General features: G+C 30.7%; 3 protein-coding genes and 1 long non-coding RNA gene across 4 annotated transcripts; 3 read left to right on the top strand and 1 right to left on the bottom strand.

Moving 5' to 3' along the window:
* The first annotated feature begins 4,909 nt into the window (after positions 1-4,909).
* Positions 4,910-10,505, top strand: LOC133036751 (uncharacterized). The gene is made up of 2 exons (XR_009687310.1): positions 4,910-9,183; positions 10,260-10,505. It is a non-coding gene; the product is annotated as an uncharacterized LOC133036751 (long non-coding RNA).
* A 3,018-nt stretch (positions 10,506-13,523) lies between these two features.
* LOC115706302 (uncharacterized) lies at positions 13,524-16,609 on the top strand. The gene is made up of 9 exons (XM_030633903.2): positions 13,524-13,699; positions 13,798-13,897; positions 14,160-14,340; positions 14,651-14,723; positions 14,810-14,989; positions 15,170-15,273; positions 15,387-15,475; positions 15,575-15,748; positions 16,435-16,609. Exons 1-9 carry the CDS (start codon positions 13,660-13,662, stop codon positions 16,607-16,609), a joined length of 1,116 nt encoding a protein of 371 aa, XP_030489763.2. The 5' UTR covers positions 13,524-13,659.
* An 804-nt stretch (positions 16,610-17,413) lies between these two features.
* Positions 17,414-19,068, top strand: LOC115706303 (photosystem II 10 kDa polypeptide, chloroplastic). The gene is made up of 5 exons (XM_030633904.2): positions 17,414-17,622; positions 17,802-17,860; positions 17,958-18,013; positions 18,658-18,710; positions 18,860-19,068. The coding sequence occupies exons 1-5, from the start codon at positions 17,466-17,468 to the stop codon at positions 18,952-18,954; spliced, it is 420 nt and encodes a 139-aa protein (XP_030489764.1). The 5' UTR covers positions 17,414-17,465; the 3' UTR covers positions 18,955-19,068.
* Positions 19,069-19,864: 796 nt separating this feature from the next.
* On the bottom strand, positions 19,865-25,353 carry LOC115707068 (DNA repair protein recA homolog 1, chloroplastic). Its single transcript, XM_030634898.2, has 13 exons — positions 24,983-25,353; positions 24,079-24,170; positions 23,856-23,931; positions 23,608-23,670; positions 23,395-23,524; positions 22,680-22,765; positions 22,465-22,590; positions 22,147-22,251; positions 21,900-21,956; positions 21,332-21,394; positions 21,161-21,237; positions 20,859-20,931; positions 19,865-20,408 (listed from the first exon to the last, which is right to left on the bottom strand). The coding sequence occupies exons 1-13, from the start codon at positions 25,196-25,198 to the stop codon at positions 20,301-20,303; spliced, it is 1,272 nt and encodes a 423-aa protein (XP_030490758.2). The 5' UTR covers positions 25,199-25,353; the 3' UTR covers positions 19,865-20,300.

Genomic DNA, 25,353 nt, shown 5'->3' with positions numbered 1-25,353 from the left:
TTGGCTTTTTTATCTTGTATATTTATGTATCTTTGAGATTTAACGGAAAAGGCTCTATTGCCTTGAGATTTAAACCACGTTTGATTTTCTTATTATTTACAGGGCCGACATGCTTTGGTCTATGATATAAATACAACAAATGAGACTTGGGAGTGGGTTGACCTTAAGGAGGTAACAATTGTGTTTTAAAATCTTGGTTCCTGAAGAATGTTTCAAGATACAAGTATGATGGGTTTTTTATATTATAGACGATTTGTTCCAAAACATAATAGAACTAACCAATTTAAGTTAATGATCTGGCTTCTGATACGTCCATATTAAAGATGATTAGGGGTGTACGGTTCTGTAAATGCTATGAAATAATTTTGTAGTTAGTCTGTGAATATTGCAATGAAAGTGTTGGTTTGACCTGGCAATTTTGTGGTTACAACTTACAAGAATTCTTGACAAGGTTGTTGAACAGTAAACCAATATAAAACTTGTTTTACTCTGTTGAATAATATGAAAGATAATTCATTTTTTCACCATGTTTAAAAATAAATACAAATTTGATGAGCATATTACTTTTTTTTTTTAATTGAGAGTCTCAGAGTATCAAATCTCAGGTTGTTTTTTTTTTAAATGTGTTGTGATTCTCGAATATTTAGCATCAAATATCAGTTCAAATATATGGAATTTGTTTTATCATTATTTTATTATATATAAATAATATTTTATTATTTTATTAAATAAAAATTAAAAGTCACCCAAATATCAGTTCAAATATTAATGAGATTTGTTTTATTATTATTTTATTATATATAAATAATATTTAATTATTTTATTAAATAAAAATTAAAAGTCACCCATAAATTTCTCAAAAACTAAGAATTTTAGTTATATAGACACACTTTATATAGAATAGATATAGTTATACACTTAGACAAATATACAATACTGTTTAATTTATTACTTTTAATTTTCTCTTCCCTTTTCAAACGCTCCGTTAATGATAACAAATATTTCGGGTGTATATGACTACAAATTAGGCACATTGACTTTGACTAGTATGGATTTAACCAAGTAAATAATGACACACTCTTGCTTAGGCTTGTATCCAAGACTTTGCTCCGCATGGTGTGCAACTCCCCTCCCTTCGATGCTACAACAATTCTCAGTGGGCTCTCTATGTAGTAGGTTTTGGTTTATAAGAGTTGATTGTGGAGTTTGAATATCTTAATGGTTGTGATATTTTCTACTTAGGCTTCCTTATTAGAGATATATAGTATTGCCATTTGTAAGGAGATCATTTTGACATTATTAGTGATGTGATGATGCTCATGTGTCCATATTCTTTTAACTTTTATTACAGTGTTGGAAGACGACCATCGTGTATGGTAACCAGGCTACTTCTAGTACTGTATCTCTTGCATGTACTAGCTAGTATTATTTCTTTGTTAGTACTCTTTTTTTCTTTTTGCATTTATAGCTCTTGAGGTGTTATAACCATCTAACAAATGGTTCATGGATATTTGAATAATGTTGTATCTCCTGGTTAGTTTGACCCCATCCACATGTGCCACACTCATTCTTTAGCAGATTAATGAAGAAACATGACCCCACACCAGATCAACCCCATCTCTCATGCTTAATTAATAGTTCTGTTGATCAGAGTCCCACATCATCAATCTAGATTTAAGTAAATATGAGAATATTTTTATCAAAATTATTATTTAATTAATTTTTTTAGATTGTTATTTATTATCACGTGAGTGGAATGGTGTGGTGGAGGGTATTGGGAATGAATTGGTTTTGTCGTTATGTGTTGGTCAAATGTGGAAACGTGACTATTTAATCTTTCATATATTTAAGATTTTGGAGGAACAGTGTGTGTGGGGGCATGTGAACTCTTCAAACTCACCTTATTTACTTCTTTTCTTTGCTTTTGGTCACTCACTATCACATCATCGTATCAACCTCTCCTTCTCTCTCTACTTTCTCCTATTCATATTTTGCTACTTATTTCATTTCTTCACTCTAAATAATCATTGTACAAACAATCCCACAGTTTGTTTAGCCCCCACATTTCTATTCAACTTTTACCCGTTTTTCTCACTTATAATCTAAGGTCAAAAACTACTACGTGTGTGCCCATAATTGTAATACGCATTGACCATTTCTTTTAATATAAATAGTTTAGAATTTTTTTTTATTAGCATAATATCGTATGGGTAGGAAAGTTTTAGTGTAGATTAATCTGTAATACATACGTTTACAAAACATTTTTGTATGTACGTAAGTATATATTATGTTAAAAAAACATTATTTTGTTCTTGATATGCGGGTTTGCTATACAAAAAATAATTGAATTGAAGATATGTTAAGTGTAATATTTATAATGAAAAAAAGAAAGAGAGAAAAAAGGATAACAATAAACAAAATGGTGTATTTAATGTTGTTGGCTTTGGCAAATTGATGCTAGTGCTATATTTGTTTTTTCTTTTAATGGTGCTAATGATTCTTTTTGTATTGGAAATTATATTATGATTGGTCATTTATTAATAATATTTTTAGTCCTCTGTTTTACATGATGTGTTTTTTGAGGTAATTTTTCTCAAAAAATAAAATAAAAGAAATAATAATAATAAACAAAATGATTAACAATCAATATATAATATAAAAGAAAGCACAAAACATCTTAAGTGGCATCCTAATCTTCTTCTATTCTCTATTCTCTATTTTTTCCTATTTCTATTTTTTAATGCATATTTTTAGTTTTAGGTAATTAATTCATTTCAAATTCATGTCTAACCTTAATACTATTAGCTCTTTAATTATTATGTATACTATTCTTAATTACATGTGTTATTTGAAAAGACTACCTATCATTAATTATGTAAATATTATTTTTTTTTTCAATTATATATTATTGGTAATTTCATACTAATGTCTATATAGGTATTCTTTATTTTTCTCATTTTTTTTAACTTTTTTAATTATTTATTAAATAATTAAATATAAAAGAGAATCAATATATATATATCTGAGAATTTTAGAGAAAGTGATGTGAGATCATATATGAGAGTTTTTTCATTTTTTAATTTTTTCAAAATTTTTAATTTTTCTTATATATTTAGAGTTTTTAATGCTACTTAAAACAAAATTTTATAACTAAAAACTATTTGTATTCTTTGTATAACTCCTATATTTATGTTTATATATTAAGTCTATAATTAATATATTTTTCTATTAAAAAAAAAAAAAACTCTTTGTATTCTAGCTCTTATTATTTTGTCTATATATATAAGTTAAAATTTTGTGGATATTCATAATTTTTAAGTTTTTCATATGTTTTTTTTTTGCTTTCTAACTTTTTATGCTTTATTTTTATATTCCTTAATATGGCTATTAATTTTTGAAGAATTATTATGTTTTTCTTTTCATCTTTTTTCTAATTCTTAATGCTCTATTTTCAGGTTATTTATTGGCAAATCTCTCAAATAGATATTTTGCACCAAAAACTATTAGGTAATTTTTTTTTCTTGCTTTGAAAGATTATCACTAATCTTTATTGTTTTTATTTTCATCATATATCTCTCTTTCTACTATTTTTTTTTTTCGCTCAATTTTACTCTTTCTTATAAATTTGATTTTCATAAGTTTAAATTTTTCATTTTCATCTTCTATTTTGATTTTTTGTTGTTTTTATATATATAAACTATCCGAATCTCATCTCATATCTATATATCTATAAATAAAGGAAAGCATAAGAGCATTGATGTGGCATCTTTTCCTTCCATTTCTCTATTTTCTCTATTTTGTTATGTTTTCTAATTTTTTTCTATTGAATAATAAAAAAAAATAATGTAACCTCTCCATTATTAATTTTTTATAATCTATTAGTATTCTTTTAAACTGTTAGTATTCTCATCTCTATATATATAGATATTTTATTACACCCAAAAAATATGATATATGTATAGTAATTTTGTAAACCTATATAATTGATTAATCTTTAACAATTCAAAATATATGCATACATATTTATATTGCAAAAAAATATATACATATAGCTATATTTATATATCTGTCTATATATTTATATATATAATTATACAATTTTAATGTTTGGATAGATAATGTAATTCTTTAACTTTTCAAAGAGCTAATTTTTCTATTCTCTCATTTTTTTTCTCAAATTTTTATTCATTTTCTAATTATTTTAATTAATTATCTGTTAATTCATATTTACATTAATATTTACATTGATTTTATGATAAATAAAGCTTTTGGCATTCTTCAAAATAAAAAAAAAACTATTCAATAAATTCATGTTATAATTACAAAATTTATTTTAAGAGACCTTTGGTTATACCTCTTCATATTTCCATATAATATATATAGATGAGTTGAAGATATAAAAATACAAACACTTTGACACATATATGAAGATGGGAAGGGAAAAGAATTTTAAGAAGAAGATTAAAAAGATTGGAACAAATTGCCATGGACGATCATATATGCTAAAAAAAATAGCATTTTATATGAGGTTTCTTTCTAATTATTTGTTTTCTCTATTTTTTTTTTTTATATTTATTCAATTTTTTTTTTTATTATTTTCATCATCATTTTATAATGTCAAGTATTCGTACCTTTCACTTCTCTATGTAAATATTTTAACAATATATTTGTATTTTTTTTATCATTTTTTACTCTATTTTTTATACACATATATAAATATTATATATATATATAGTGTAATATTAGATACATTCTCATTTTTTCTCTTTCCTAATATTTGTATAATTTTTTAGTCTTACAATACATTTTTTCTCATTAAATATTGAGATGATTTATTAATGCATAGAGAATGTTATCTCACTCTCAATAGTGTAGATGATGCAAAATAATAATGATCATACCTAAAAATAGAGACAACTACAACAAGTACATGATGGAAAATATTATTTTTAATTTATTTATTTAAAATATATTTTGTGTTGATAAATGCTAATGGTTCTATATTTGTAATAAAATAAATGTCTTGACATTATTTTAATATTGATTATGTGATCATGATATTCATTTTTATTATTAAAAAAATTAATTGAACAATAACAATTCATCTCTATTGTTAAAATCAAAAAATACTCTCAAAAGTGAAAAAAAAAAAACAATGATAATATAGAGAGATGAGATGACACTTTATTTTTCAAATATCTTATTTTTCATAATTTTTGATAATTTCAATTTTTAATTTCACATAAATAATATAATTAAATAATTGATTTGTCTTAAAATAATAATAATAATTTAATTAAGTAAAAAGTAAAGTTACATGATCATTCAACTTATAATATTTATTTAAAAATAAATGCAACAATAATATGATAATAATTTTCCCACAACAAAAAAAACTAATTAAAGAGGTGGCGGTATATTCTTCTTTTGCTAATCTCTCTATTTATGTAGTAATTTTAATATTTATAACAAATTATGAATAATGCTAATTAATTAATTAAGTAGTTGTATGTTTATTATTAAAAAAATTAAGTAATAATTAATATTAATAATTGTAACTTATTATTGAAAGTTTAAATAATGTTTTATATATTTTTTTATTAATTTATCAGTGAAAAATTATGTGTGTTATTAGTGACTATTAATTTTGTTTTAAAATATAGTGATCGTCGATTTTTAAGAAAAAATACACCTTAAAAACTTTTCTCAAAAGATATTTTAATAAATTAATTGGTAATAATTAAAAAAATTTATATATGTAAGACTAAGAATGATAAGATAAATCATATTTTTTCAATGTATTTTTATTATTTTTTAGAAACTTCAGTTTTTTCTATTCACATTTAAAAAATAAACTTTTTTCAATAATATATATAGCTTATGATTTTTTTAAAACCGCGCAACGCGCGACTTTTGTTTCCTAGTAACTTGATATTACAAAATATATAGTTAATAATAACTCCTCACATTATACCTTTAAACTTCTAAGACCTTTAGAATGAATGATTAAAATGCAATATATATCCACTAATGTTTGGATAATTAGTGTACTAACTATATCTAAACTTGAAGATAAGATAGCACAATGATTACAAGTAATAGGTTCTTTTGTGAAATTAATTCAACTAGTAATGTGGCTCATCATTGTTGTGGGTCTTTTCAAATCCTTGTCGTTAGTATTAGTCTTTTAAAATCATCGTTGTCTACTTGTCTTCCATGTTACTCTTGTTTGTATACACAATCATATTTAGTTTAAAAATAAAAATATATAATATATATTTGTGACAAAATCACTCATTGTCCCCTCTTGCAATTATATCCATATATATTATATACTATATATCCATATATATTATACTATATTTAGTTTTGAAATAAACAATGTTTTTTATAATAGGGACCAGATACAAAGTAAAATTTTAAAATATTATTATTACGTACACAAAAATAACTAAAATTTGATAAATGTATTTCAAACTATAGTAACTAATAAAATGTATTACAATTACTCATGACAAGTTTTCACGTGTTTGGAAGTGTAATATAATAATCTTATTAACAACATTTTTAAACATTTATTTTTTGTTTATTTTTTGTGTACGTAGGTTGCTTAGTATTGTAGAAGCTTAACAATGTCGGAGAGAATTTACAAGAGAGAAATGTAGGGCTTAGAGAAAGAAAATGCTAGAGAAGCTTAACCAATTGGTTAGGTTAGAGACTTTTATTTATAATGATTGAAGATACAAGAATTTACATTACAGAAAGCTAATTAAATTAACTAAACATTACTAACTTTAACTATCACTTAACTAATAATGAACAATACAAAAGTTTATTAGTTAACATCCCTCAAACGAAAGGGTGAGGTAGCCATTTCTTTTCAGGTAGTTAAAGCAATCAGTAGTGAGAGGCTTTAAAAGAGCATCAACAATTTGATTTAATAATAGCACATAATGCGTTGAAAGTTGTCTAGCAAGGATTTGATCACTAACAAAGTGTAGGTCAATCTCAATATGTTTACATCTGGCATGAAACACCGAATTGGAAGCTAGAGCAGTAGCACTTTGGTTGTCAATCCAAAGAATTGGAGTCTGAGTAAGAGGCACTTGAAGTTCAGACAGAAGGAGGTGATCCATCAAACTTTAGCAGCTATATTTGCTAGAGCTCGAAATTCACTTTCAATATATTGGAGCGAGCAATAATCTTTTGCTGAATTAACAGATCATCAAAATACTAAATTGCTTCCCAAAAACATCACATACCCCTAGTTAATCTCATATCATCAACATAGCTTGCCCAATCTCCATCATTATACCCTTGTTAACACATAGTATCTAATGCTTGTAGCTTCAGTCCATCTTTTAAACTAAGGTACCTCGAAGATGCTTTAAGTAGTATTTTGTAAGCCTCCCAGTATGTCATTTTTGGAGTATGAATGAACTTACTCGTTGATGATGAAAGCAACATTTAGCCTTGTTAAATTTAAGTATTATAAGGCACCCAAAGTCTTTTATATAGGGTAGTATCTTTTAAGGGTTCCCAGCTATAAGACTTAGTTTGGAGGTTGAACTTGTGGGGTTGGGACAACTTTTAGCTCATTCTATATGAAGTCTTATTAGAAGATAAGTAATATACTTACTTTGGCTCAAATAGATTCCTGGAGCATCCCTATAAATTTTCACTCCGAGAAAATAGTGAACATGGCCTAAGTCTGTCAAAGAGAAGGTGTAATACCCGAAATTAAGAAATGGATTAGCAAAATCCTAATTAAATAATTATGAATAATTGAGGAATTATATTATTATATAGTTCAATATATGTGAAATTATATGAAATTTAATATATGAAAGACCCCGTTGGTGACCCAGGGGCATTTTGGTAATTATGACCCGAGAAGGGTAAATTGATGAAATTAATTTAATTACGTGCTTAATAGAACTATATTTTTATATAGTATGCCTGTGTTGTCTTTTCAGGTGTGTTCTGACAGGTTAGCACGGTATAGTCACAACCGGGTATTTCGGGCCGAACTGGGTTCGGGCCCGAAATGCAATTTAAATTGAAATATCTGGCATTTTATTTAATATTGAGAAATCTGAAATTTATTTGGCAATATTTGAGTGTGAAATGGCATTGTTGCCCTTGAAAATGAGTATGCATGTTAATTGGCCCTAAGGGCATTTTGGTCATTTGACCTCTTGCTATTACATTTGGAAAATTAGATTTTATTGAGTAAAATCAAAGTGGTTTTCTGGCTAATGCTCTCTCTCACCCTCTCCCTTTCCCTCTCTTACCCTCTTTTTGGTTCAAAGCTTGATTTGTGGGAAATAGCTCAAATTTGTGGTGGTTTGTGAGGGAAAAAGTTTGTGGAAGCTTGGTACTATCTTGTGCAAGAGATTGAGGTAGTTGTTTCAGTTTTTAATTTAATTCTCTTGCTGGAATTTTATGTTGGAAAAGCTTAGATAAGTAATTGTGATCTTGAAATGCATGTGTTAGGTTGTTCTTGTTGCATGTTAAGTGAATTGATGCTAATTTTGGTTGAATTGAGTTTGAATTGTTGAATGCTTTGATGCTGAGATTATATGGTGTTTCTAGGTTGCAATTTCAGGTTTGAAATTTAGTGTTTGTGGTTGGAAAACTATTTGAATAGTTGGTGATAAAGCTCTAGTTCTTGAGCTTGAGTTTTCTTGGTTAATGCATGATTTAGAATTGATTGTGTAGTTTGGATTTTGAGAGTTATTGTTGTTTGAGCTCTCTGTTGTGATGATTCTTATCTTTAAGAAGTTAATTTTGGGTATGGTTTGATTAAGGTTCGAATATATGGTAAAGTGGGCATGTTTAGACCTTAAAATCTGGTTTTCTGAGTTTTTCGAACCCAGTGGCCGCGGCCAGATCTATGGTCGCCGCGGCCATAAAACTCAGCAGAGAGCCATCTTTTTTTCGATTTTGTTTTGGCCATAACTTTTGACTCGGGACTCCGTTTTGGACGTTCTTTATATCGTTGGAAAGCTCGTTCCAAGCTCTTTATGATTATCTGTATTTTGAATGCCAAACTTTATATTTTGTGAAAGTGAAATTAGGGATTAACCCTATTTGTGAAATCCCGGGTTGTGTGACTAGGACTACCGGCACCCGATCAGGAGCACCCAGGGGTTTGGAATCTTTATTATTGCTGGACAACAGGTAAGACAGTAGTTTGCAAGTAGAGTATGCGTGGTGGCGCTTATGTTGAATATGATATATGTGAGTAATTGTAACCGTGATTAGGGTTATTACCCTAATATGAGTGGTTAATAGCCTAGGGTTATTACCCTAGTGATATATGTTGTGTAAATACTATGCCATGTCGGATATATGTATATATTGAGATTATGAATTATGCGCTTAAGGCATAATTAGACTAGACTCGGTAAGCTAGTACCTTGAGTTTAATTTTAATGCGGTATAGGGTTATTACCCTAGAATATTATGAATCCAGTGAAAGCATGAGTTAGGGTTAGCACTCTTAGTAAATGTTATCTGAGTATATAGAAATGTATTATATGAGTGATTACATAGTATGCAAGTTAGGGTTATTACCCTAAGATTATATATGTTGTAGTAAATATTGAATACACGCATGTATGTTAAGAGTTATGTGTATAAGACATAACTGGGTTAGACCCGGTATATATCACTAGGATAAACCATCGAAAGAACGTAATACATGGATTATGTATATACATGAATAGGGTTATGCGAGCAAGGCATGACCAGGTTAGGCTCGGTAACCAGAACCGAGGTAAACCCTACTGAGGCCTTATTGTATATAGACGTGTGAGAGCAACACGTAGGTCTACGCCACGTAGACATAAATAGGCATGTGAGCGTAACATGCAGGTCTATAGCAAATAGACAAATAGTGCAGTGGCACCAATAATTTATGTGTTACATATTAAGATTAAGGGTTATGTGTCAAGACATAATCAAGTTGGACTCGGTAACCAGAACTGAGATGAACTATTCTAAGGCCTTATTGTAATTAGACGTGTGAGAGCAACAGGTAGGTTTACGCCACGTAAACATAAATAGATGTATGAGCGCAACACATAGGCCTACGCCACGTAGACATAAATAGGCATGTGAGTGTGACATGCAGGTCTGTGACACACAGACATATATGAATGGCATTACTGTTTATATTATACGATGAGCATATTATATGTGTTATGATTTATACTGTCTTGCTGGGCTTGGCTCACGGGTGCTCTACCGTGCAGGAAAGGGTAAGATTGTTGTTGATCAGCCACGAGTGCAGGAGCTGGACGAAGAATGTACATGTCCGAGCCATATCAGACCAAGCGTGTTGGGGTCTACCAGTGTTGTGTTTTGGAGAATCTGTTTTGCCGCTTAGGCCGGCCGAAAGAAAAAGGACTTGTAATAATATTTTGAAATGTTTTTGGGATCCCAATTTCTGTAACTTTTAGATCGTAAAGTTTAAATTATTACAAGTTTTATTTTTACTCCGTTTATGATTAAAGTTTAAATTCCGCGCTAATTTCATTAGTAATCCCGTTTAGGGGATTAGGGTTTCGTAAGTATCTTGGGTAGTGTGCCTAATTATTTAGGGCGTTACAGAAGGCATTGTTTAAATCCTTAATAAGTTAAGAAATAAGACTGGGATTCGACCATGTTAAGTAGGGGTGTTCATCAAACCGCCCAAACCGCTCAAACCGCCCGCACCGTAAAAAAAATGCGATTTGAAATTCTTTGTGGTGCGGTCGCGGTTTGAATTTTTCCTAAACCACGCGGTGCGGTGCAGTTTGCGGTTTGAATTTTTCCTAAACCACGCGGTGCGGTGCAGTTTGCGGTTTTGAATTGTTAATATGCGGTTCAAACCGCACCGCATATTATAAAAATACCAATTTTAATATTTATTTAGGTCCAATATATGAATGTTCAACTTAAAGTCTATTATTCTTTCAAAAAAAACTTAAAGTCTACTAATTTGAAAAACCGCATGTGCGGGTTGGTTTAAAAAAATAGTCAAGAACCGCACCACCCGCACCGCGAACACCCCTAATGTTAAGAGAATGTCATCAACATAAACTAAACCAAGAGATAAACCATCGAGTCTCCTGAACGATGAATAAACAGAGAGGTATCAGATTTGGAAGCTTGAAAACTCCTTTGAAACAAGGTATGCTTGAGCTTCTCATTCCAGGCCCTGAGTGTCTGTTTTTATTGGGATTTTATACTCTAAATAAAATACATTTCAAAGTAATCTTATTGACTATTAAAGAATAATATAGAAGGTATACTTTGTATTAATTACTTGGTTTCATGATTATAATTTTTAGTTTTGATATATAAATTCTATTAAATTCAGAACTTATGAATTATCATGATTATTGTGTTGTCTACACAGTAAAAAATATTCATGATCATAAGCTTCAAACATTAAGTCCTATAATTTATTAGCGCACAAGATTTATACTGATGTGATAATCATTGATATAGTTTACTACACTTAAATAAGTAGAATACTTTTTCCAGGGTATTAGTAGAGTAAACTAAGATCGAATGTATTGGCTATACATCGGATTAGACCAATATTTACAGTAGAAAAGATATCGTAAACTTACTACAATATCTTTTCTAAGTAAATATCACTTGGTTGATTTTAGATCAATGATCTTAATCCTAGTATGGTTAGGTTCTAGCTTAACTGTAATTTTTTTGTTACAAGCGTATCTATAGGATTGACTCAATACTTACATCTTGGGAACATAGTAGTGCAATTGAGTGAAAGCGCTAATTATAGATATGAAATTTACAGCTTCTACAATTGTATAGAACTGAAATGATCTCTCCTTAGAGCTTGGCTAATATACATAAATAGAAGAGCTCTTATTTCAATTATTATACTAATTTACTGAAATATTATTTATAAGAAGCTAAGTGTTTTGAGAATAACATACATTGAAGGGTAACACGATAATTTTAGTCAATATTCATTATAGGCGATCTATGAAGGATCATTGATTATTTAGATTGAAATAATGGATAACTTATAACGTGTATATTCTCGATGAATAGAGCGTTCTATGTAATCAAGAGTATAATTTCGAATCGAATCTATGATAGAATCAAAAGGAATTAATAAGATAGAGAATTTACTCAGTAAATTCTAGAATTATTTATTGGAAGTTTGATTATATAGGTTCATGATCCTCACACTACCTGAGATCTTATTGCCTTATAGACTCAATCAATTGTTTATATTTTATCAATTAGAGTTCTAGATAAGACTATCTTATTTATGAATTTTACTAAGCAAGGGCAAATTTGAGAAGAAAAAAGAAATATAGGGTTTAATTATTAATTAAGAGATTTTAGAGAATCTAATTAATAATAAATTAAATGGTAATTTTATTTGACAATTAGTCATAATTATTAAATAGACAAAATTAACATTTAAAGGCTTAGAATGGAAACAATAGTATTTTTTTTTTAAAAAAAAAATAATAAGTTTTAACTAAAATGACATCATTGAAACCCATAGCCATCTATAAGTGGTTTATTATTTCAAAATATTATTTATAATATGAATAATAGTGAGAAATAAAAAAGAAAGAAGAAGAAGAATGGATGAAAACTTTTAAATGTAGTTTCAGATTGCTTCCTTGATTTTTCAAACTTGTTTCTCTTTAAAATTGTATTTTCTCTCTTGTCGTCTTCACAAGCTGAAGTTATAATGTTCTTTTTATAGGCTAGAAAGATAGAAAATATGACGTTTTAATAATAGGATAGGGATCGAATTGTACAGAAGATGCTATAGCGACTCAAACACAGCGTTATAGCGCCATGCGTGATTCCTCGAGTTTTCAAACGTGCAAAAATCATCATCTTTTTTTTCTTTTTTCCAAGTCAGCGCTATAGAGCCTAACACATGGCCTCGTAGCGCTAAGATCTATTTATTGCAGCTTCGCTTGTTTCTCCATTCGTTTGCTTTCATATGTTGGCACTTTGCTCATATATGTACAATTTATTTCATTTTTGTCATAATTTCATCATTTTACCATTAATACTGCACAATACAAAAAATACATCAAATCTATGTACAAAATTTTAAGAAATAAACAATAATTCACCTAAATAATATCCAAGAATGAATGTACAAATGTTTACTCATTCAAAAAAATATTACAATTTAAATGTCAATTCATTATAAATATTTCTTTTATGTTTTTTTTTTTAATTTTTTTAAAAAAATTAATATTTTTTTAAAATAATAAAATAGAAAAAATATTAATGCTTCTTAAAAAATTATTATTATAATATCATTACCTATTTAAATTATATCTAAAGTTAAAAATCAAAATTTAGTAATTATGAATGTAATATAAATTCACTAACCAAAACATATATACCCATAGTATTTTTTGTTTTTCTTTTATAAATTTCAATCAAAATATTGAAAAAAAAAACTTATATAAACTTTTGACATTTTGACCGGTGAAACCGGTGTCCTGTTAATCTGTTATCATTAAACCGTTGCTAATCCTAAGCTTCCCAACTAACCACGCTCCAGCTCTACCCGCCATTAATGAATTTTTCAAGCTTCTTCATATCCTAATTCCTAACGCAATTAGCGATATCCGAATCATCCTCTCTTCAATGCATAATACTACTAGGGTTGCTGTTGTGGGAACTGGAAGTAACAAATTGTTTTTCTTCGTTTATATATAATAATTCCTTCGCTCCTAATGTATATAGACTTATAGTTTTGATTTTCGATATGCTCCCCATTGTTAGTTTCAGGAGCAGTTTCTGCCTCAATTCTCGCTCGAAATGGTTTATCTGTTACCTTGTTCGAATCTGCCAGAGGCCCTGGAGGCCGCATGTCTCAGCGAAGGTTCTCTGATTCTCTTTTAATATATAAAATTGAGTAAAGGGTATATGATCATATAGTTGATTTCGGTAATTCTTCATTTGGATCTAGTTGGAAGGAAATGAATTTGAATCAACCTCCTTTTTATTTAAGTAATTTCTTGGACTCGTTTGGCTTTTAGAGAGGGATTTTTTGGTTTTCAGGCTATTTTGCAAGTTTAAGAGTAGAAGTGTCTAAGAGTATCTGTATTTGGTTTTGATATTTTCGACTATACTTTCTTACACAGAGAAACTACTGAAGATGGGACGGAATTAATGTTTGATCATGGTGCTCCATTTTTCACCTCCAGCAACAATGGGGTACTGGGTCTTGTTAAGGAGTGGCAACTTAGAGGACTTGTAGCTGAGTGGAAGGAAAAGTTTGGGTCCTTTGATTGTACCTCCAGCAAATTCACTGATACAGAACAGGTTTACATGTATTGCCTTTTATTTTTCAGGAGAGTAACATCTCAATCGGCATATTTTATATTTTGAATCAGAATTCCTTAAATATGAAGATGTAAGATTAAATCACCAGTTTTATATAGTATATTAGTTATACACTGAGATACCATATAGATTTTTTTTCATTTGAATATTCTACCCATCATGCATTAAAACTAAAACTAAACGAAACCAATCTGTTTGTGAAATCTTTTTCTATGCACACATTTGCTCTTATTTTTATCTCATGTCAGATTATAGTCTTTCTGAATCTTTCTATCACTACATCCTGTAGGACCAAGTATGTAAAAGATATGTGGGTGTTCCGGGAATGAATTCTATTTGCAAAGCATTATGCCGTGAGCCTGGTGTGTATATAAATCTACTGCTTCTCTATATTGAACATTTGAATAATTTTTCAAGGTTCAGAGTGAGTTTTTTAATATTTTCTTAGGAGTGGAAGCTAGGTTTGGTACAAGCGTTGGGAGATTGGATTGGCTACAGAATGAAAATCTGTGGATGGTGACAGCCTTGGATGGACAGAATCTTGGCCACTTCAATGGTGTAGTAGTATCAGATAAAAATATTTTGTTGCCACCAATTACAAGTGTAACAGGACGACCACAACCACTTGGTATGATCTATGATTTTTATATATTCATCTGCTGGTGGAGCATGTATTTTATATTAAGAACATCCAAAAGATAATATGTTTTGCTCTCTACTGTGTATTTTTTCATTTGTTAACTGGGACTGGATTGTTGCAGAAAAATGACATAACTCAAGTTTGATTTTGTTTTCTTAATCTATATAGATTTGAAGTTGGTTCCAGAGATAGCAGATAAGCTGCAAGACATTCCTATTCCTGTTCACCCATGTTTTGCTCTCATGCTAGCATTTGCAGAACCTCTATCTTCAGTAAGATAGTAATCACGCCTATGTACTGTATCCTGTATTTGATCGATTACATTTTCATCCTATTATTGCTCAGAGTTCCTAGATGGGTTAACTCTGCCTAATCTATGTTTCAGATACCCTTGAAAGGCTTCTCAATAAAAAATTCTGAAGTTTTAAGCTGGGCTCACTGTGACAGCAGCAAACCTGGGCGTTCTGCTAATAGGTATTTTTTTTTTTTGTTTAGGAAAATGAAAGCAATTTACTGGTACTAGTGGTAGTATAGTACTTACACACTATCTTGTTTTCATTTTTCTAATTGCAGTGAACGATGGATATTGCATTCTACTGCGGAGTATGCTCAGAGTATAATCTCACAAACTGGACTTCAAAAACCTTCTGATGCATTATTGAAAAGAGTTTCTGAAGAGCTACTTCAAGCACTACAAATGACAGGAATAAATGTTTCTCAGCCCTTTTTCATGAAAGCTCATAGATGGTCAGTCCTTTACTATTCTAGTCCTCTAAAAATTTTAGCTTATTTTTTGTAATACACAAATGTAACAACTAGCAAGAGAAAAATACTGATTCAGCTTGCCCATTTGGACCTTTTTTACTAAGGCCAATAGGCTTGATTATCCGTAAACAGTAACATATAACATAGAAAGATATGCATTAATTTTCAACCCACAAAACTATAGGCCCGATAATTTAAGTGGAGCCAGCTAATTACTTACTACTTAGTACTATATACAATTGCACTTACCGTTTTAGGAAATTACTGCAAAATTACATGGTGAAAAAGTGGTTCGATTTCAAAACTATTTAGTTGTCTCATATATACAGATACAATGGATCACATGTGATACATAATTGTGTTTTGACCAATCTTTTTCATGTACTTGTAACTTCTATTTTTGCTACTTTGCACTCTGTTGTTATCACACTCATTTTTCACTTGAGCTTCCGTTGCTTTCTTTTGGAAATTTCCATTTCTCATACCTCCATATTATCATCATTGCCTTCTCAAGTTTCAAGGTGCACTTTAACATTCACTCATAGGTTTGCTTTGATTGAGAATTCATCAATTATCTTGTATCATCTATCAGTTGCATAATTTGGCAGTTGAGGTTGTAAAGCGCTAATATTTTTCTCTTGGCTGGGTTTGTTTTGTTCTGCTCACAGGGGAAGCGCCTTTCCAGCTACGAGCATAGCGGGAGAGGAGAAATGTCTTTGGGATAGGAAAAAGAGGCTTGCCGTATGTGGTGATTTTTGTGTTAGTCCCAATGTCGAAGGTGCCATAATTAGTGGCATGGCTGCGGCCTCTAAACTTAAGGAGATACTCCTTAGCTGCTTGTAGATCTTCTTTTATAATGGCATCATATATAAATATATATATGTTGTAATAATAATGAGTCTCCTTTTCTGTTACAGAGAGAGAGAGAGAGAGAGAGAGAGAGAGAGAGAGAGAGAGAGAGAGAGAGAGAGAGAGAGAGAGCCTGCTTTCTTGTGAGTATTGGAATTATTACTATCATTATAACACGAAATTTGGCAATTGTTTTTATATGCTAAAGAAGGATTCTAAATGAACAAAACTGTGAAAAACCAGTCATATGTAAAATGTATGCAAAGCAGCCTGAATGAATGAACCATGTTTTGCTATGCTATTTTGATCTTTTCTCTTCTACTGTTCTTTTTCTTCTTTTAACAATTATTACTATTAAATATTAATTGATACTAGCTATAGTGGTTGGGTATTTAATAGTTTCAATAAAATTCTACATGGATAGTGTATGTAATGTAATAGTGGACTTGTAAATCAAAGTACCTTTAAACGTGTTTAGACTAACCATTAAGGAGTATTAAAGTACTTCAAAATTCCACGAACAACATCTACTCTACGTATATTATTTCATAACAAAAGAATTTACAAGTACAACTCCTTCCTATGCAGAGTCCACGTGTCAGAAACCCAGATAGGTCCCTGGATTTTGATATACTTGAGAAGAAGTACTGGTTGAAATAGCTCGCGTTTTGATAACGTTTTGCAACCATATCCAGATATCCTCCCACTGAATGTACGCCACGTGTCACACCCACAGCCACTTCTGTCCTACTGGCATTTTTATATCAGGAAATACTAATAGTAACCAAAAAGAGAAAAATTGCCGAAGCAAAGGAAAAGAAAATCAGAAAATTAAGGTAGCTTAGTGAAAATGGCAGCCTCAGTTATGGCATCAGTGAGCCTCAAACCAGCTCCCTTTAGACTTGAAAAGTCTTCTGTGAGAGGCCTTCCTTCTCTCTCTAGAGCTTCTTACTCCTTCAAGGTAGAGGCTAGTGGAGTCAAGAAAATCAAGACCGACAAGCCATATGGTACTCACTTAATTCTTACAAATATAAATAAGCGTTTTTAACTATACTATAAACATATTTAATTGTTATGTACGTATAGTAGTATTTGTGATATTTGGGTTGGGTTTGAGTATAATTAATGGAATTAATGTTAATTATATATATATATATTAAAACTTTATGATGAATTTAATTTACAGGAATTAACGGTAGCATGGACTTGAGGGATGGAGTTGATGCCTCTGGAAGGAAGCCTAAGGTAAATTAATTTTTGATTATGTTTCTTAATTATTTTATTTATTTGATTGAAAGAATTTATATTTATTATTTCTTTTCTACCATATAATATGATTCAGGGAAAGGGTGTGTACCAGTATGTAGACAAATATGGTGCTAATGTCGATGGATACAGGTATTAATTGAATTATTATTATTATTGTTATTTCTTTCAATATTGTGTCTTAGCATCTCCTTTATTTATTTATTTTAGCTATGAATGAATAGTATTATATGTTTGGAACTCTACTGATAAAGTTACCTATAAAATATTGACACAGACCCATTAATTTATAACAGGAGTAGATGTCGCATATATATATATATATATATATCATAGATAGAAAGAACAAATATTTAAAAAGTTCATCTATTCATCTTTTAAAACTATAATAACGAACTAGAGAAAATATTCTCATCTCAATTCTCATGTATTGGACTGCATCTTTCTTGTATCTCTCTCTTCCTTTTTATATCATATTAATTGTTATTATTCTTATTTTTGCCACACAAGAGAAGGCTTATAGATTATAGGAAAAGTTTTTTTGCACCTCACATATGCATTTTACATTAACATAGATTACGTTATAACACTAACACTAACACTTGTATAACATAGCTTAATAAGAAGTTACCAAGTTGAATTTGAGAAAATATATTTTAGGATATTGATAAAAATAACTTTGCATGTAGCAACATAAGATTGTGTTGTTGTACACTATAATTGTAAGTAGTATATAGATATATGCTAACAGTCTGTAAATAAATAATGATATGCAGTCCAATCTACAACGCTGATGAGTGGTCTCCTTCTGGTGATGTCTATGTTGGAGGTAAGTAACTCTTTTGTATAAACATTTAAAGAAAAAATAAAATCCCTTTTATATATCTGAAAAAACACAACTTCTCATTGGCTAAAATCATCAAATTTTGGGTAAAGATAGAGAATAATGTTGGAAATATTGCATATTATACTTTGCAGGTACAACTGGATTGGCCATATGGGCTGTTACTCTGCTTGGGATTCTTGCAGGAGGTGCTCTCCTTGTCTACAACACAAGTGCATTGGCACAGTAGACTCATGTTGTAATCAAGTTGTTGATGTTGTAATCTTTGTATTGTTATATAAGCCTCTCCAACTAAACTGTCTAGACAAGAAATATACTCTTTATGCATCTTTACTTTTTAGTATTTTTATACTTGTTTCTACATTTTAAGTAGTAATTAGTGATTGCTTGTTGCAGATACAATAAAATGACAACATATACTTAATATATGAAAGTGTGAAAATAATTAGTATTGGGTCATCACCAAACCTTTGAAATGATTAAGTCAAAACCATTGATATTGATGACTTTGAACATAATGTAATTAGTTACAACCATAAATCTTCCACTAATCCTATTTTTGCCCTATTAAGGGTGAAAGATTTGAATTTCAGAGTTCTTTTCTGAGGAAAAGAGTGGATCAATTTGATAACTCCTATTTCTACACTTAAATTTTATCCAGCAACTACAAAACAAATTTTACTTGATCTTTTTTAACTTAACCTCTTGTCAAAATAATAGATGAGAAAGATATCTATACAACAAAAAAGTACAACGTCACCGGCCAAAAGTTAGATTTTGGTAGATAATAGGAATGATCCAAGTTCTAAGAAGTGTTTGTTCGGTTGAAGAGAAATAGTGGAAAGTATTTTCATTCAATTTTTTTAATTTTATTACATTCTAAAGTAGTGAAATATGTCTTCCTACAATTTTAGTTGAATCACTATTCCTCTAAGGGATGAAAACAATACAAAATAAATGAGTTTGAATTAAAAATTTAATTCAAATACATTTTCATATTTTGAATTAAACTATGTGTTCATATTTTTAAGTTTTATAGTTTATTGTAATGTAAGGTTTTATCTTATGAATTTCATGTTACCCTTGATAACAAAACAAAGAAAAAAGTAACACCAAAGAAAGTAATATGACAGGTGCAATTCCAAATACCCTTTTCTTTTTGCTATAAAAAATGATACACTAATGAGGAGAATATGCTCCTCATTTGCTACACTTTTTAATTTTTCCTCTTTGAAAGGGAATAAATACAAAGAGATGCCTTGCTAAATGAAATTCCAGAAGCAAATACATGAAAGCTTAAACCCATGTGCTTTTACATAACCCCCTTGCCTACAAAAACCGCCCTTGTTTTGGTTGAATATGTTTATCTTTGCTAATATAAGCACTGATGTGTAACTTTGTAGCTCCCAAAATTAAATGGACGGCAAAGATGTCAATTTGTTAAACTACTACCATCATCATATCCCATTTCAACATGTTGATGGAGCAACCACTGCTGCTTTGGTTTTGCTTTCAGTTTCAGCCACGGTTCCTGCCTAGTGCGTCAATCCATTGTGAGAAAATTTTGACAAATTTTCATTGGATCTCTTCAAAAACATCTTCGTCGTCTTGAACCAGTGATAAGTTCCTTGGCTGCAGAAAACCTACTTCTCCACTTCCTTCGAACATTTTCGATCTTACTATCTGCATGTCACAAGAATTTTATCACAAACATAAGTGTGAACAATCTATAGAAAAACATATAAACTAGCTAGAAAGAAGAAATGTTAGAAAATAGCTGTTATTGAATCGGTCACATTTTCCACTAGCCAAATTTTTCATTACTAAGTTTTCTAAGGCGGAAAAAGAATTCATGCTTAGCAGTCGTGAGTACCCTATACAGTGATTTAACATTTTATGAGGAAAGATGACACTAAATTATACATATCAAAAAGAACAAACATGCACTTATTTCATAATTCTTCACTAACATTTTCAACAAGTTACTTTTTCTATAACACCAAAGAAAATGAAGACAAGGATAATGGAACTGCTGACATGAAGCGGTTCACAGGCCCATGTGATGTTATATCACATTAGATTCAACTAAAAATCCACCAAGAGGATGATAATAGAACGCAAAGTTGCCCATACCTTTTCTATTTCATCAAGAAGATGGGGGTTCTCGCGCAAGTACTGCAATGCTTTGTCCCTGCCTTGTCCTAATCTATAAGAAAAAAAAAAGGCCAGTAGTTTAATATGTTGACAAACAACTCAACTTTTCAGATACCTGTAACATAAAATGCTGAGCATAATAATAGAAAAAAAAACCACTCATAAGTCAAGTGCAGATAATTGTCATCATTCGAACAAAAATACTTGGGGTGTGCTTAATTCTTTTACCACATATCAAATTAGAAAGCAAGCCCCAAACAGACTGAAATTCAAGGACAAACCTCTGGTCCTCGTAGCTATACCAGGAGCCCTTCTTTGCTATAACCTCCATCATTTCAGCACAATCCAAAACACAACCCTGCATGAGAAAATATTTGGGTGGACTACGTTATTATCTTTATTAACCTCTTGTGGCTGCGGGAAATATAGATATGCTCTGTTACTGTACTTACCAGTTTACCTACTCCCTCTCCGAATATAATTTCAAATTCAGCCTGCTTGTATGGCCTTGAAACCTGTTAGAAGTACTTAGGAACTTAGAACAAAGATAACTCTGACAAAAAAATGTCAACTGCCACCTGATTTGTATGTTGGCAAACAATTACAACTAAGAGCTTATACTTGATCAATATCTTCCCAGGGATAGATATACTTAAGTAATTTACTTAAGTGTCTTAACTGGCTTTTTGGATCTCAAGAGTCTTTTAAACTATTGATACCCGTGTTAAGAGTTATGAGGTTGCATCTTACAACCAATGGAGTAATCCATTTTCTTATAAATGGTCCAATGTTCTTATGTATTTTCTATGTGAAGCACTATCCTCTAATAGTCTAATATAATGAAATCCTTCTTAAACTTGCAGAACAGTCATCTCATCTGTATAAATTCATTCTACCAAAAAATATACAGACATAACATTTTGTTTCCAGTAACCCAACAAAAAAAACACATTTTGTTTCCAGCAAAAAAGAAAAGTATATTTGACCAAAGTACAAAATATTATGACAGCAGATAATTACCTTACTCTTTTGTACCCTCACGCGAACCCGAACCCCAATCTCTTCATCTCCTTTAGCCTAATTACATAAATTGATAATGAGTTGACATGATAAACTAAAAACACCACAAAGCCTGACTAAATTATATGTATACAGATATGTAGATTATGTCAAGCAGCTCTCCCAACCCACACAAATAGATAGGACATATAGAACAACAGAAAAGGAAAAGGATAAAACTAGAGAATATAAATGCTATAGTACTTACAGATTTTATCTTCCCGGTTGAACGTATTTCAAGACGAACTGAAGCAAAGAACTTTAATGCAATTCCTCCACTTGTTACTTCTGGATTTCCATAATATACACCAATCTAGCAAATTCATAAGGTTCTAAGTTAAAGTAGTACGTAAAGCTAGGAAGTAACTAACATCAGTTAAACAAAAAGAATTCTCAACTCTGTTGGACCCAGTCCCTAACAGTAATTTATATTGCCAAAGATATTATAACAATACGATCATTAATTATTTTATATATATATTTAAATTTTTTTAAAAAAACATTCTAATACTGAAACAATCCTAACCTTATATCTTATTTGATTTAAAAATATAAGGGTACAGCCAGCTTTAGAGGCATTTCCTGACATTTTACGCAAAGCTTGGCTCATTAAACGTGCTTGCAACCCCATTTGCTGCATACCAATCTCACCCTACAACAGATAAGGCCACAAGGAATGAGTCAAATGTTGGCAGCCTCCACCTCTGAAAAAAAAAATATGAACAAGAAAAAGTAGCTCACTTCAATCTCAGCTCGTGGAGTGAGAGCTGAGACAGAATCAACACAAATTAGATCTATTGCACCAGATCTGCACATTCTATCTGCAACTGAATTGGAGAAGACAGAAAAAAAAATTAGGCAAGCATAAAACTCTCAAATTTAATCAAGATATATCAAGTATTATAAGACAATAAATAATTTACACAGGTAAACTGATAGCACCAGAGACGTGCAAGTTTTATCTTTTTATTAGCCAGCACATTTTTTCTAACTGTATTGTTTTACTGTCTTAACTCTAGGAATATAAAATCTGCTACAGTTCGTTTCTTTGGTCAATACGTTTCTTGATGACATGGACAAGTTCCACACCTATAAATAGTCATCTTCTATTGCTTGTAGTGCTGATTTTTACAGATCTTATACATACACATAAGGTTTTTTGTTGATACTTCATAGAGTTCTTCATGGCTGGTGAAAGTTACAGTATCATTTTCTTTTCTTTTTTCGGAAGGGAAAATGCAGGTATCTTCCAAGAATTAAGACATGGACGAGGACTTAAATTTTCAGTGGGAGAATGCATTTCAATGTCATTTTAAGTATGCTTTATTTTTCTAGTTGCTAGGTAGACGAACCCTAGTCCTTCCCCTAGGTCTTATTTTCTCCTTCTTTTTCTTCTTTAATTACACATTTCTTACAATATTATATTTCCTTCGGGAAAAAAAAAAAGATATCTTACTCTCAAGTGCCATTTCACCATGATCAGGCTGACAAACAATTAAGTTTTCGACATCAACCCCCAATGCTTTCGAATATGCTGGATCAAAAGCATGCTCTGCATCAACCAGCATGGCATTTCCTCCTAGCCTCTGCATAGATACCAATAAAAGCTAAATTTGGATCTCATTACCAATCCATCATTTCATTTAAGATTCATATGGATTTTCCATACCTGCACCTCAGCAATAGCATGGAGCGCCAAAGTAGTCTTTCCACTACTTTCTGGTCCAAAAATCTGAAAACCATGCATAAGATAAAGATTCAAGATCTGGCAAAAACTACTTTTTTTTTCTAAATATTAAATGCTAAACACGTTTTTCAGAGAACATCATTCATGAAGATAAACTGTTCTAGTCAATCTATAATTTGATAACAGAAAACATATTATATGAATTAATGTATTAAAACATGCGAAACTACCTCCACAATTCTTCCTCTTGGGAGACCACCACCTAAGGCAAGGTCCAATGTCAAACAGCCACTGGGAAATGTTTCACTGCAGTAGATAGAATGTTATGTAATCTTATTTTCATCTAAATTATATATTTGAATGGTGTAAGGACCATGGATGCAGCTTTCAGATATAGAAGCATATGAAGAAATAAAGGAAAACAAACGCTGACATCAGGAGAAAAACACGTACACCAAAGCACCACCAGCACTGCCTAATCTTGTAACACTTCCTTTTCCAAAAGAATTATTTATGTCATTCATTGCTGCTTCCAGTGCTTTTTGCTGGAAATAAACATGGTTAGACTCATCTAATTTAAAGCAAGCGCGTTATTTAGCTTCCAAATTCCAAGAGGGAATACAAAAGGGAAAAAGAAAAAGAAAAGAAAAGAAAGAAATTGCAGGTTGCAGCAGTTAAGCTGTATCAATTAATAAACAAACAAAAGAGCACTTCAAATCAGAACATGTTCAAAGACATAAATAACAAAGCTTGGTTAGACTATACAAATCTAGTATCATTGTGCTAAATCGAATGCAACCTGTTTACTGTTAGGTGATCTCAACGGAGCTCAAAATTTGACAAAAGGATACGAAATGTCCCACTAATTAAGGCTACGTATCAACTAAAACTGCTTGAAGCTATCAAGTGGAAGATACAAAAATGGATTGTTCTTAAGCTTCTCATTCATTTGATAGAGCTATAAATTTCTAGAGAAACAAACAAGTCACTAAGACCGCGCCAGCCCCAGGGTCCCTGTCAAACCCAAAACTTCAACCTTTTAGGGATTATCTAACAGCAATATTATAATCTAACACTCTCTCTTCACCTTTACTAATGTTATCTCACACATTTCTAGCATACATTTGCTAGTAATTAGCAAGTACACACTGCATTAAATTACTAATTTATATAAACCAGGAAATCGAATTCAAACATTCACAAAAAAAAAAAAAAAATCAAAGAGCTCCATATAACAAAGATAAATTCACACACAATGATTATTCAGTAAAGATACAAAACAGACAGGTGGAAAAGGAAAGAAACAACACAACACAAGAGTTAACATAAAGCTAAACTGAACAAGAAGAAATCTTACGCGGTCGACGAAACGGGGGTCGAACTCGCCGGAGAGAGCGCCATTAACTTTAGCATCGAACTCGCAACGAACTCTCCTGATTGGTTTAACGGCAGAAGTGAAGGTCGGGCGTGGAGAAGAAGAAGAAGAATAAGGGAAGAATCTGAGTGAAGATGAAGTTGAAGAAACAATTCTAAGATGAGGTAGAAGGTTTGGAGGAGGAAGTACTGACTCCATTACTACTCCTTTCTAAGCTTAAAAGAGAAAAAGGGGAGAGCTGAGCAGTGGCGGGAGTAGAGCAGGCGCGACTATATTGCCCTTTCCCCACCTCCGCATTCCATTATATACTTCTTTATATATTATTCAATATTTTGGATATGCCAGCCATTTTA

Source organism: Cannabis sativa, chromosome 1 (genome assembly GCF_029168945.1).
Source record: "Cannabis sativa cultivar Pink pepper isolate KNU-18-1 chromosome 1, ASM2916894v1, whole genome shotgun sequence".
Classification (NCBI taxonomy): Eukaryota; Viridiplantae; Streptophyta; class Magnoliopsida; order Rosales; family Cannabaceae; genus Cannabis; species Cannabis sativa.
The sequence above is the reverse complement of the archived record's forward strand: the minus strand, read 5'-3'. Positions and strand labels throughout refer to the sequence as shown.

Excerpts from the sequence above, each read along its gene's own strand:
- LOC115706302 (XM_030633903.2), top strand. The coding sequence starts at position 13,660 with ATGCATAATACTACTAGGGTTGCTGTTGTGGGAACTGGAA. Across the intron at positions 14,990-15,169 it reads AGGACGACCACAACCACTTG|ATTTGAAGTTGGTTCCAGAG; the intron begins GTATGATCTATG and ends TAATCTATATAG. Across the intron at positions 15,749-16,434 it reads TTCATGAAAGCTCATAGATG|GGGAAGCGCCTTTCCAGCTA; the intron begins GTCAGTCCTTTA and ends TTCTGCTCACAG.
- LOC115706303 (XM_030633904.2), top strand. The coding sequence starts at position 17,466 with ATGGCAGCCTCAGTTATGGCATCAGTGAGCCTCAAACCAGCTCCCTTT. Across the intron at positions 17,623-17,801 it reads CAAGACCGACAAGCCATATG|GAATTAACGGTAGCATGGAC; the intron begins GTACTCACTTAA and ends TTTAATTTACAG. Across the intron at positions 17,861-17,957 it reads CCTCTGGAAGGAAGCCTAAG|GGAAAGGGTGTGTACCAGTA; the intron begins GTAAATTAATTT and ends AATATGATTCAG.
- LOC115707068 (XM_030634898.2), bottom strand. The coding sequence starts at position 25,198 with ATGGAGTCAGTACTTCCTCCTCCAAACCTTCTACCTCATCTTAGAATT. Across the intron at positions 21,395-21,899 it reads TGAGGGTACAAAAGAGTAAG|GTTTCAAGGCCATACAAGCA; the intron begins GTAATTATCTGC and ends TACTTCTAACAG. Across the intron at positions 21,238-21,331 it reads GAGAGGGAGTAGGTAAACTG|GGTTGTGTTTTGGATTGTGC; the intron begins GTAAGTACAGTA and ends TTTCTCATGCAG.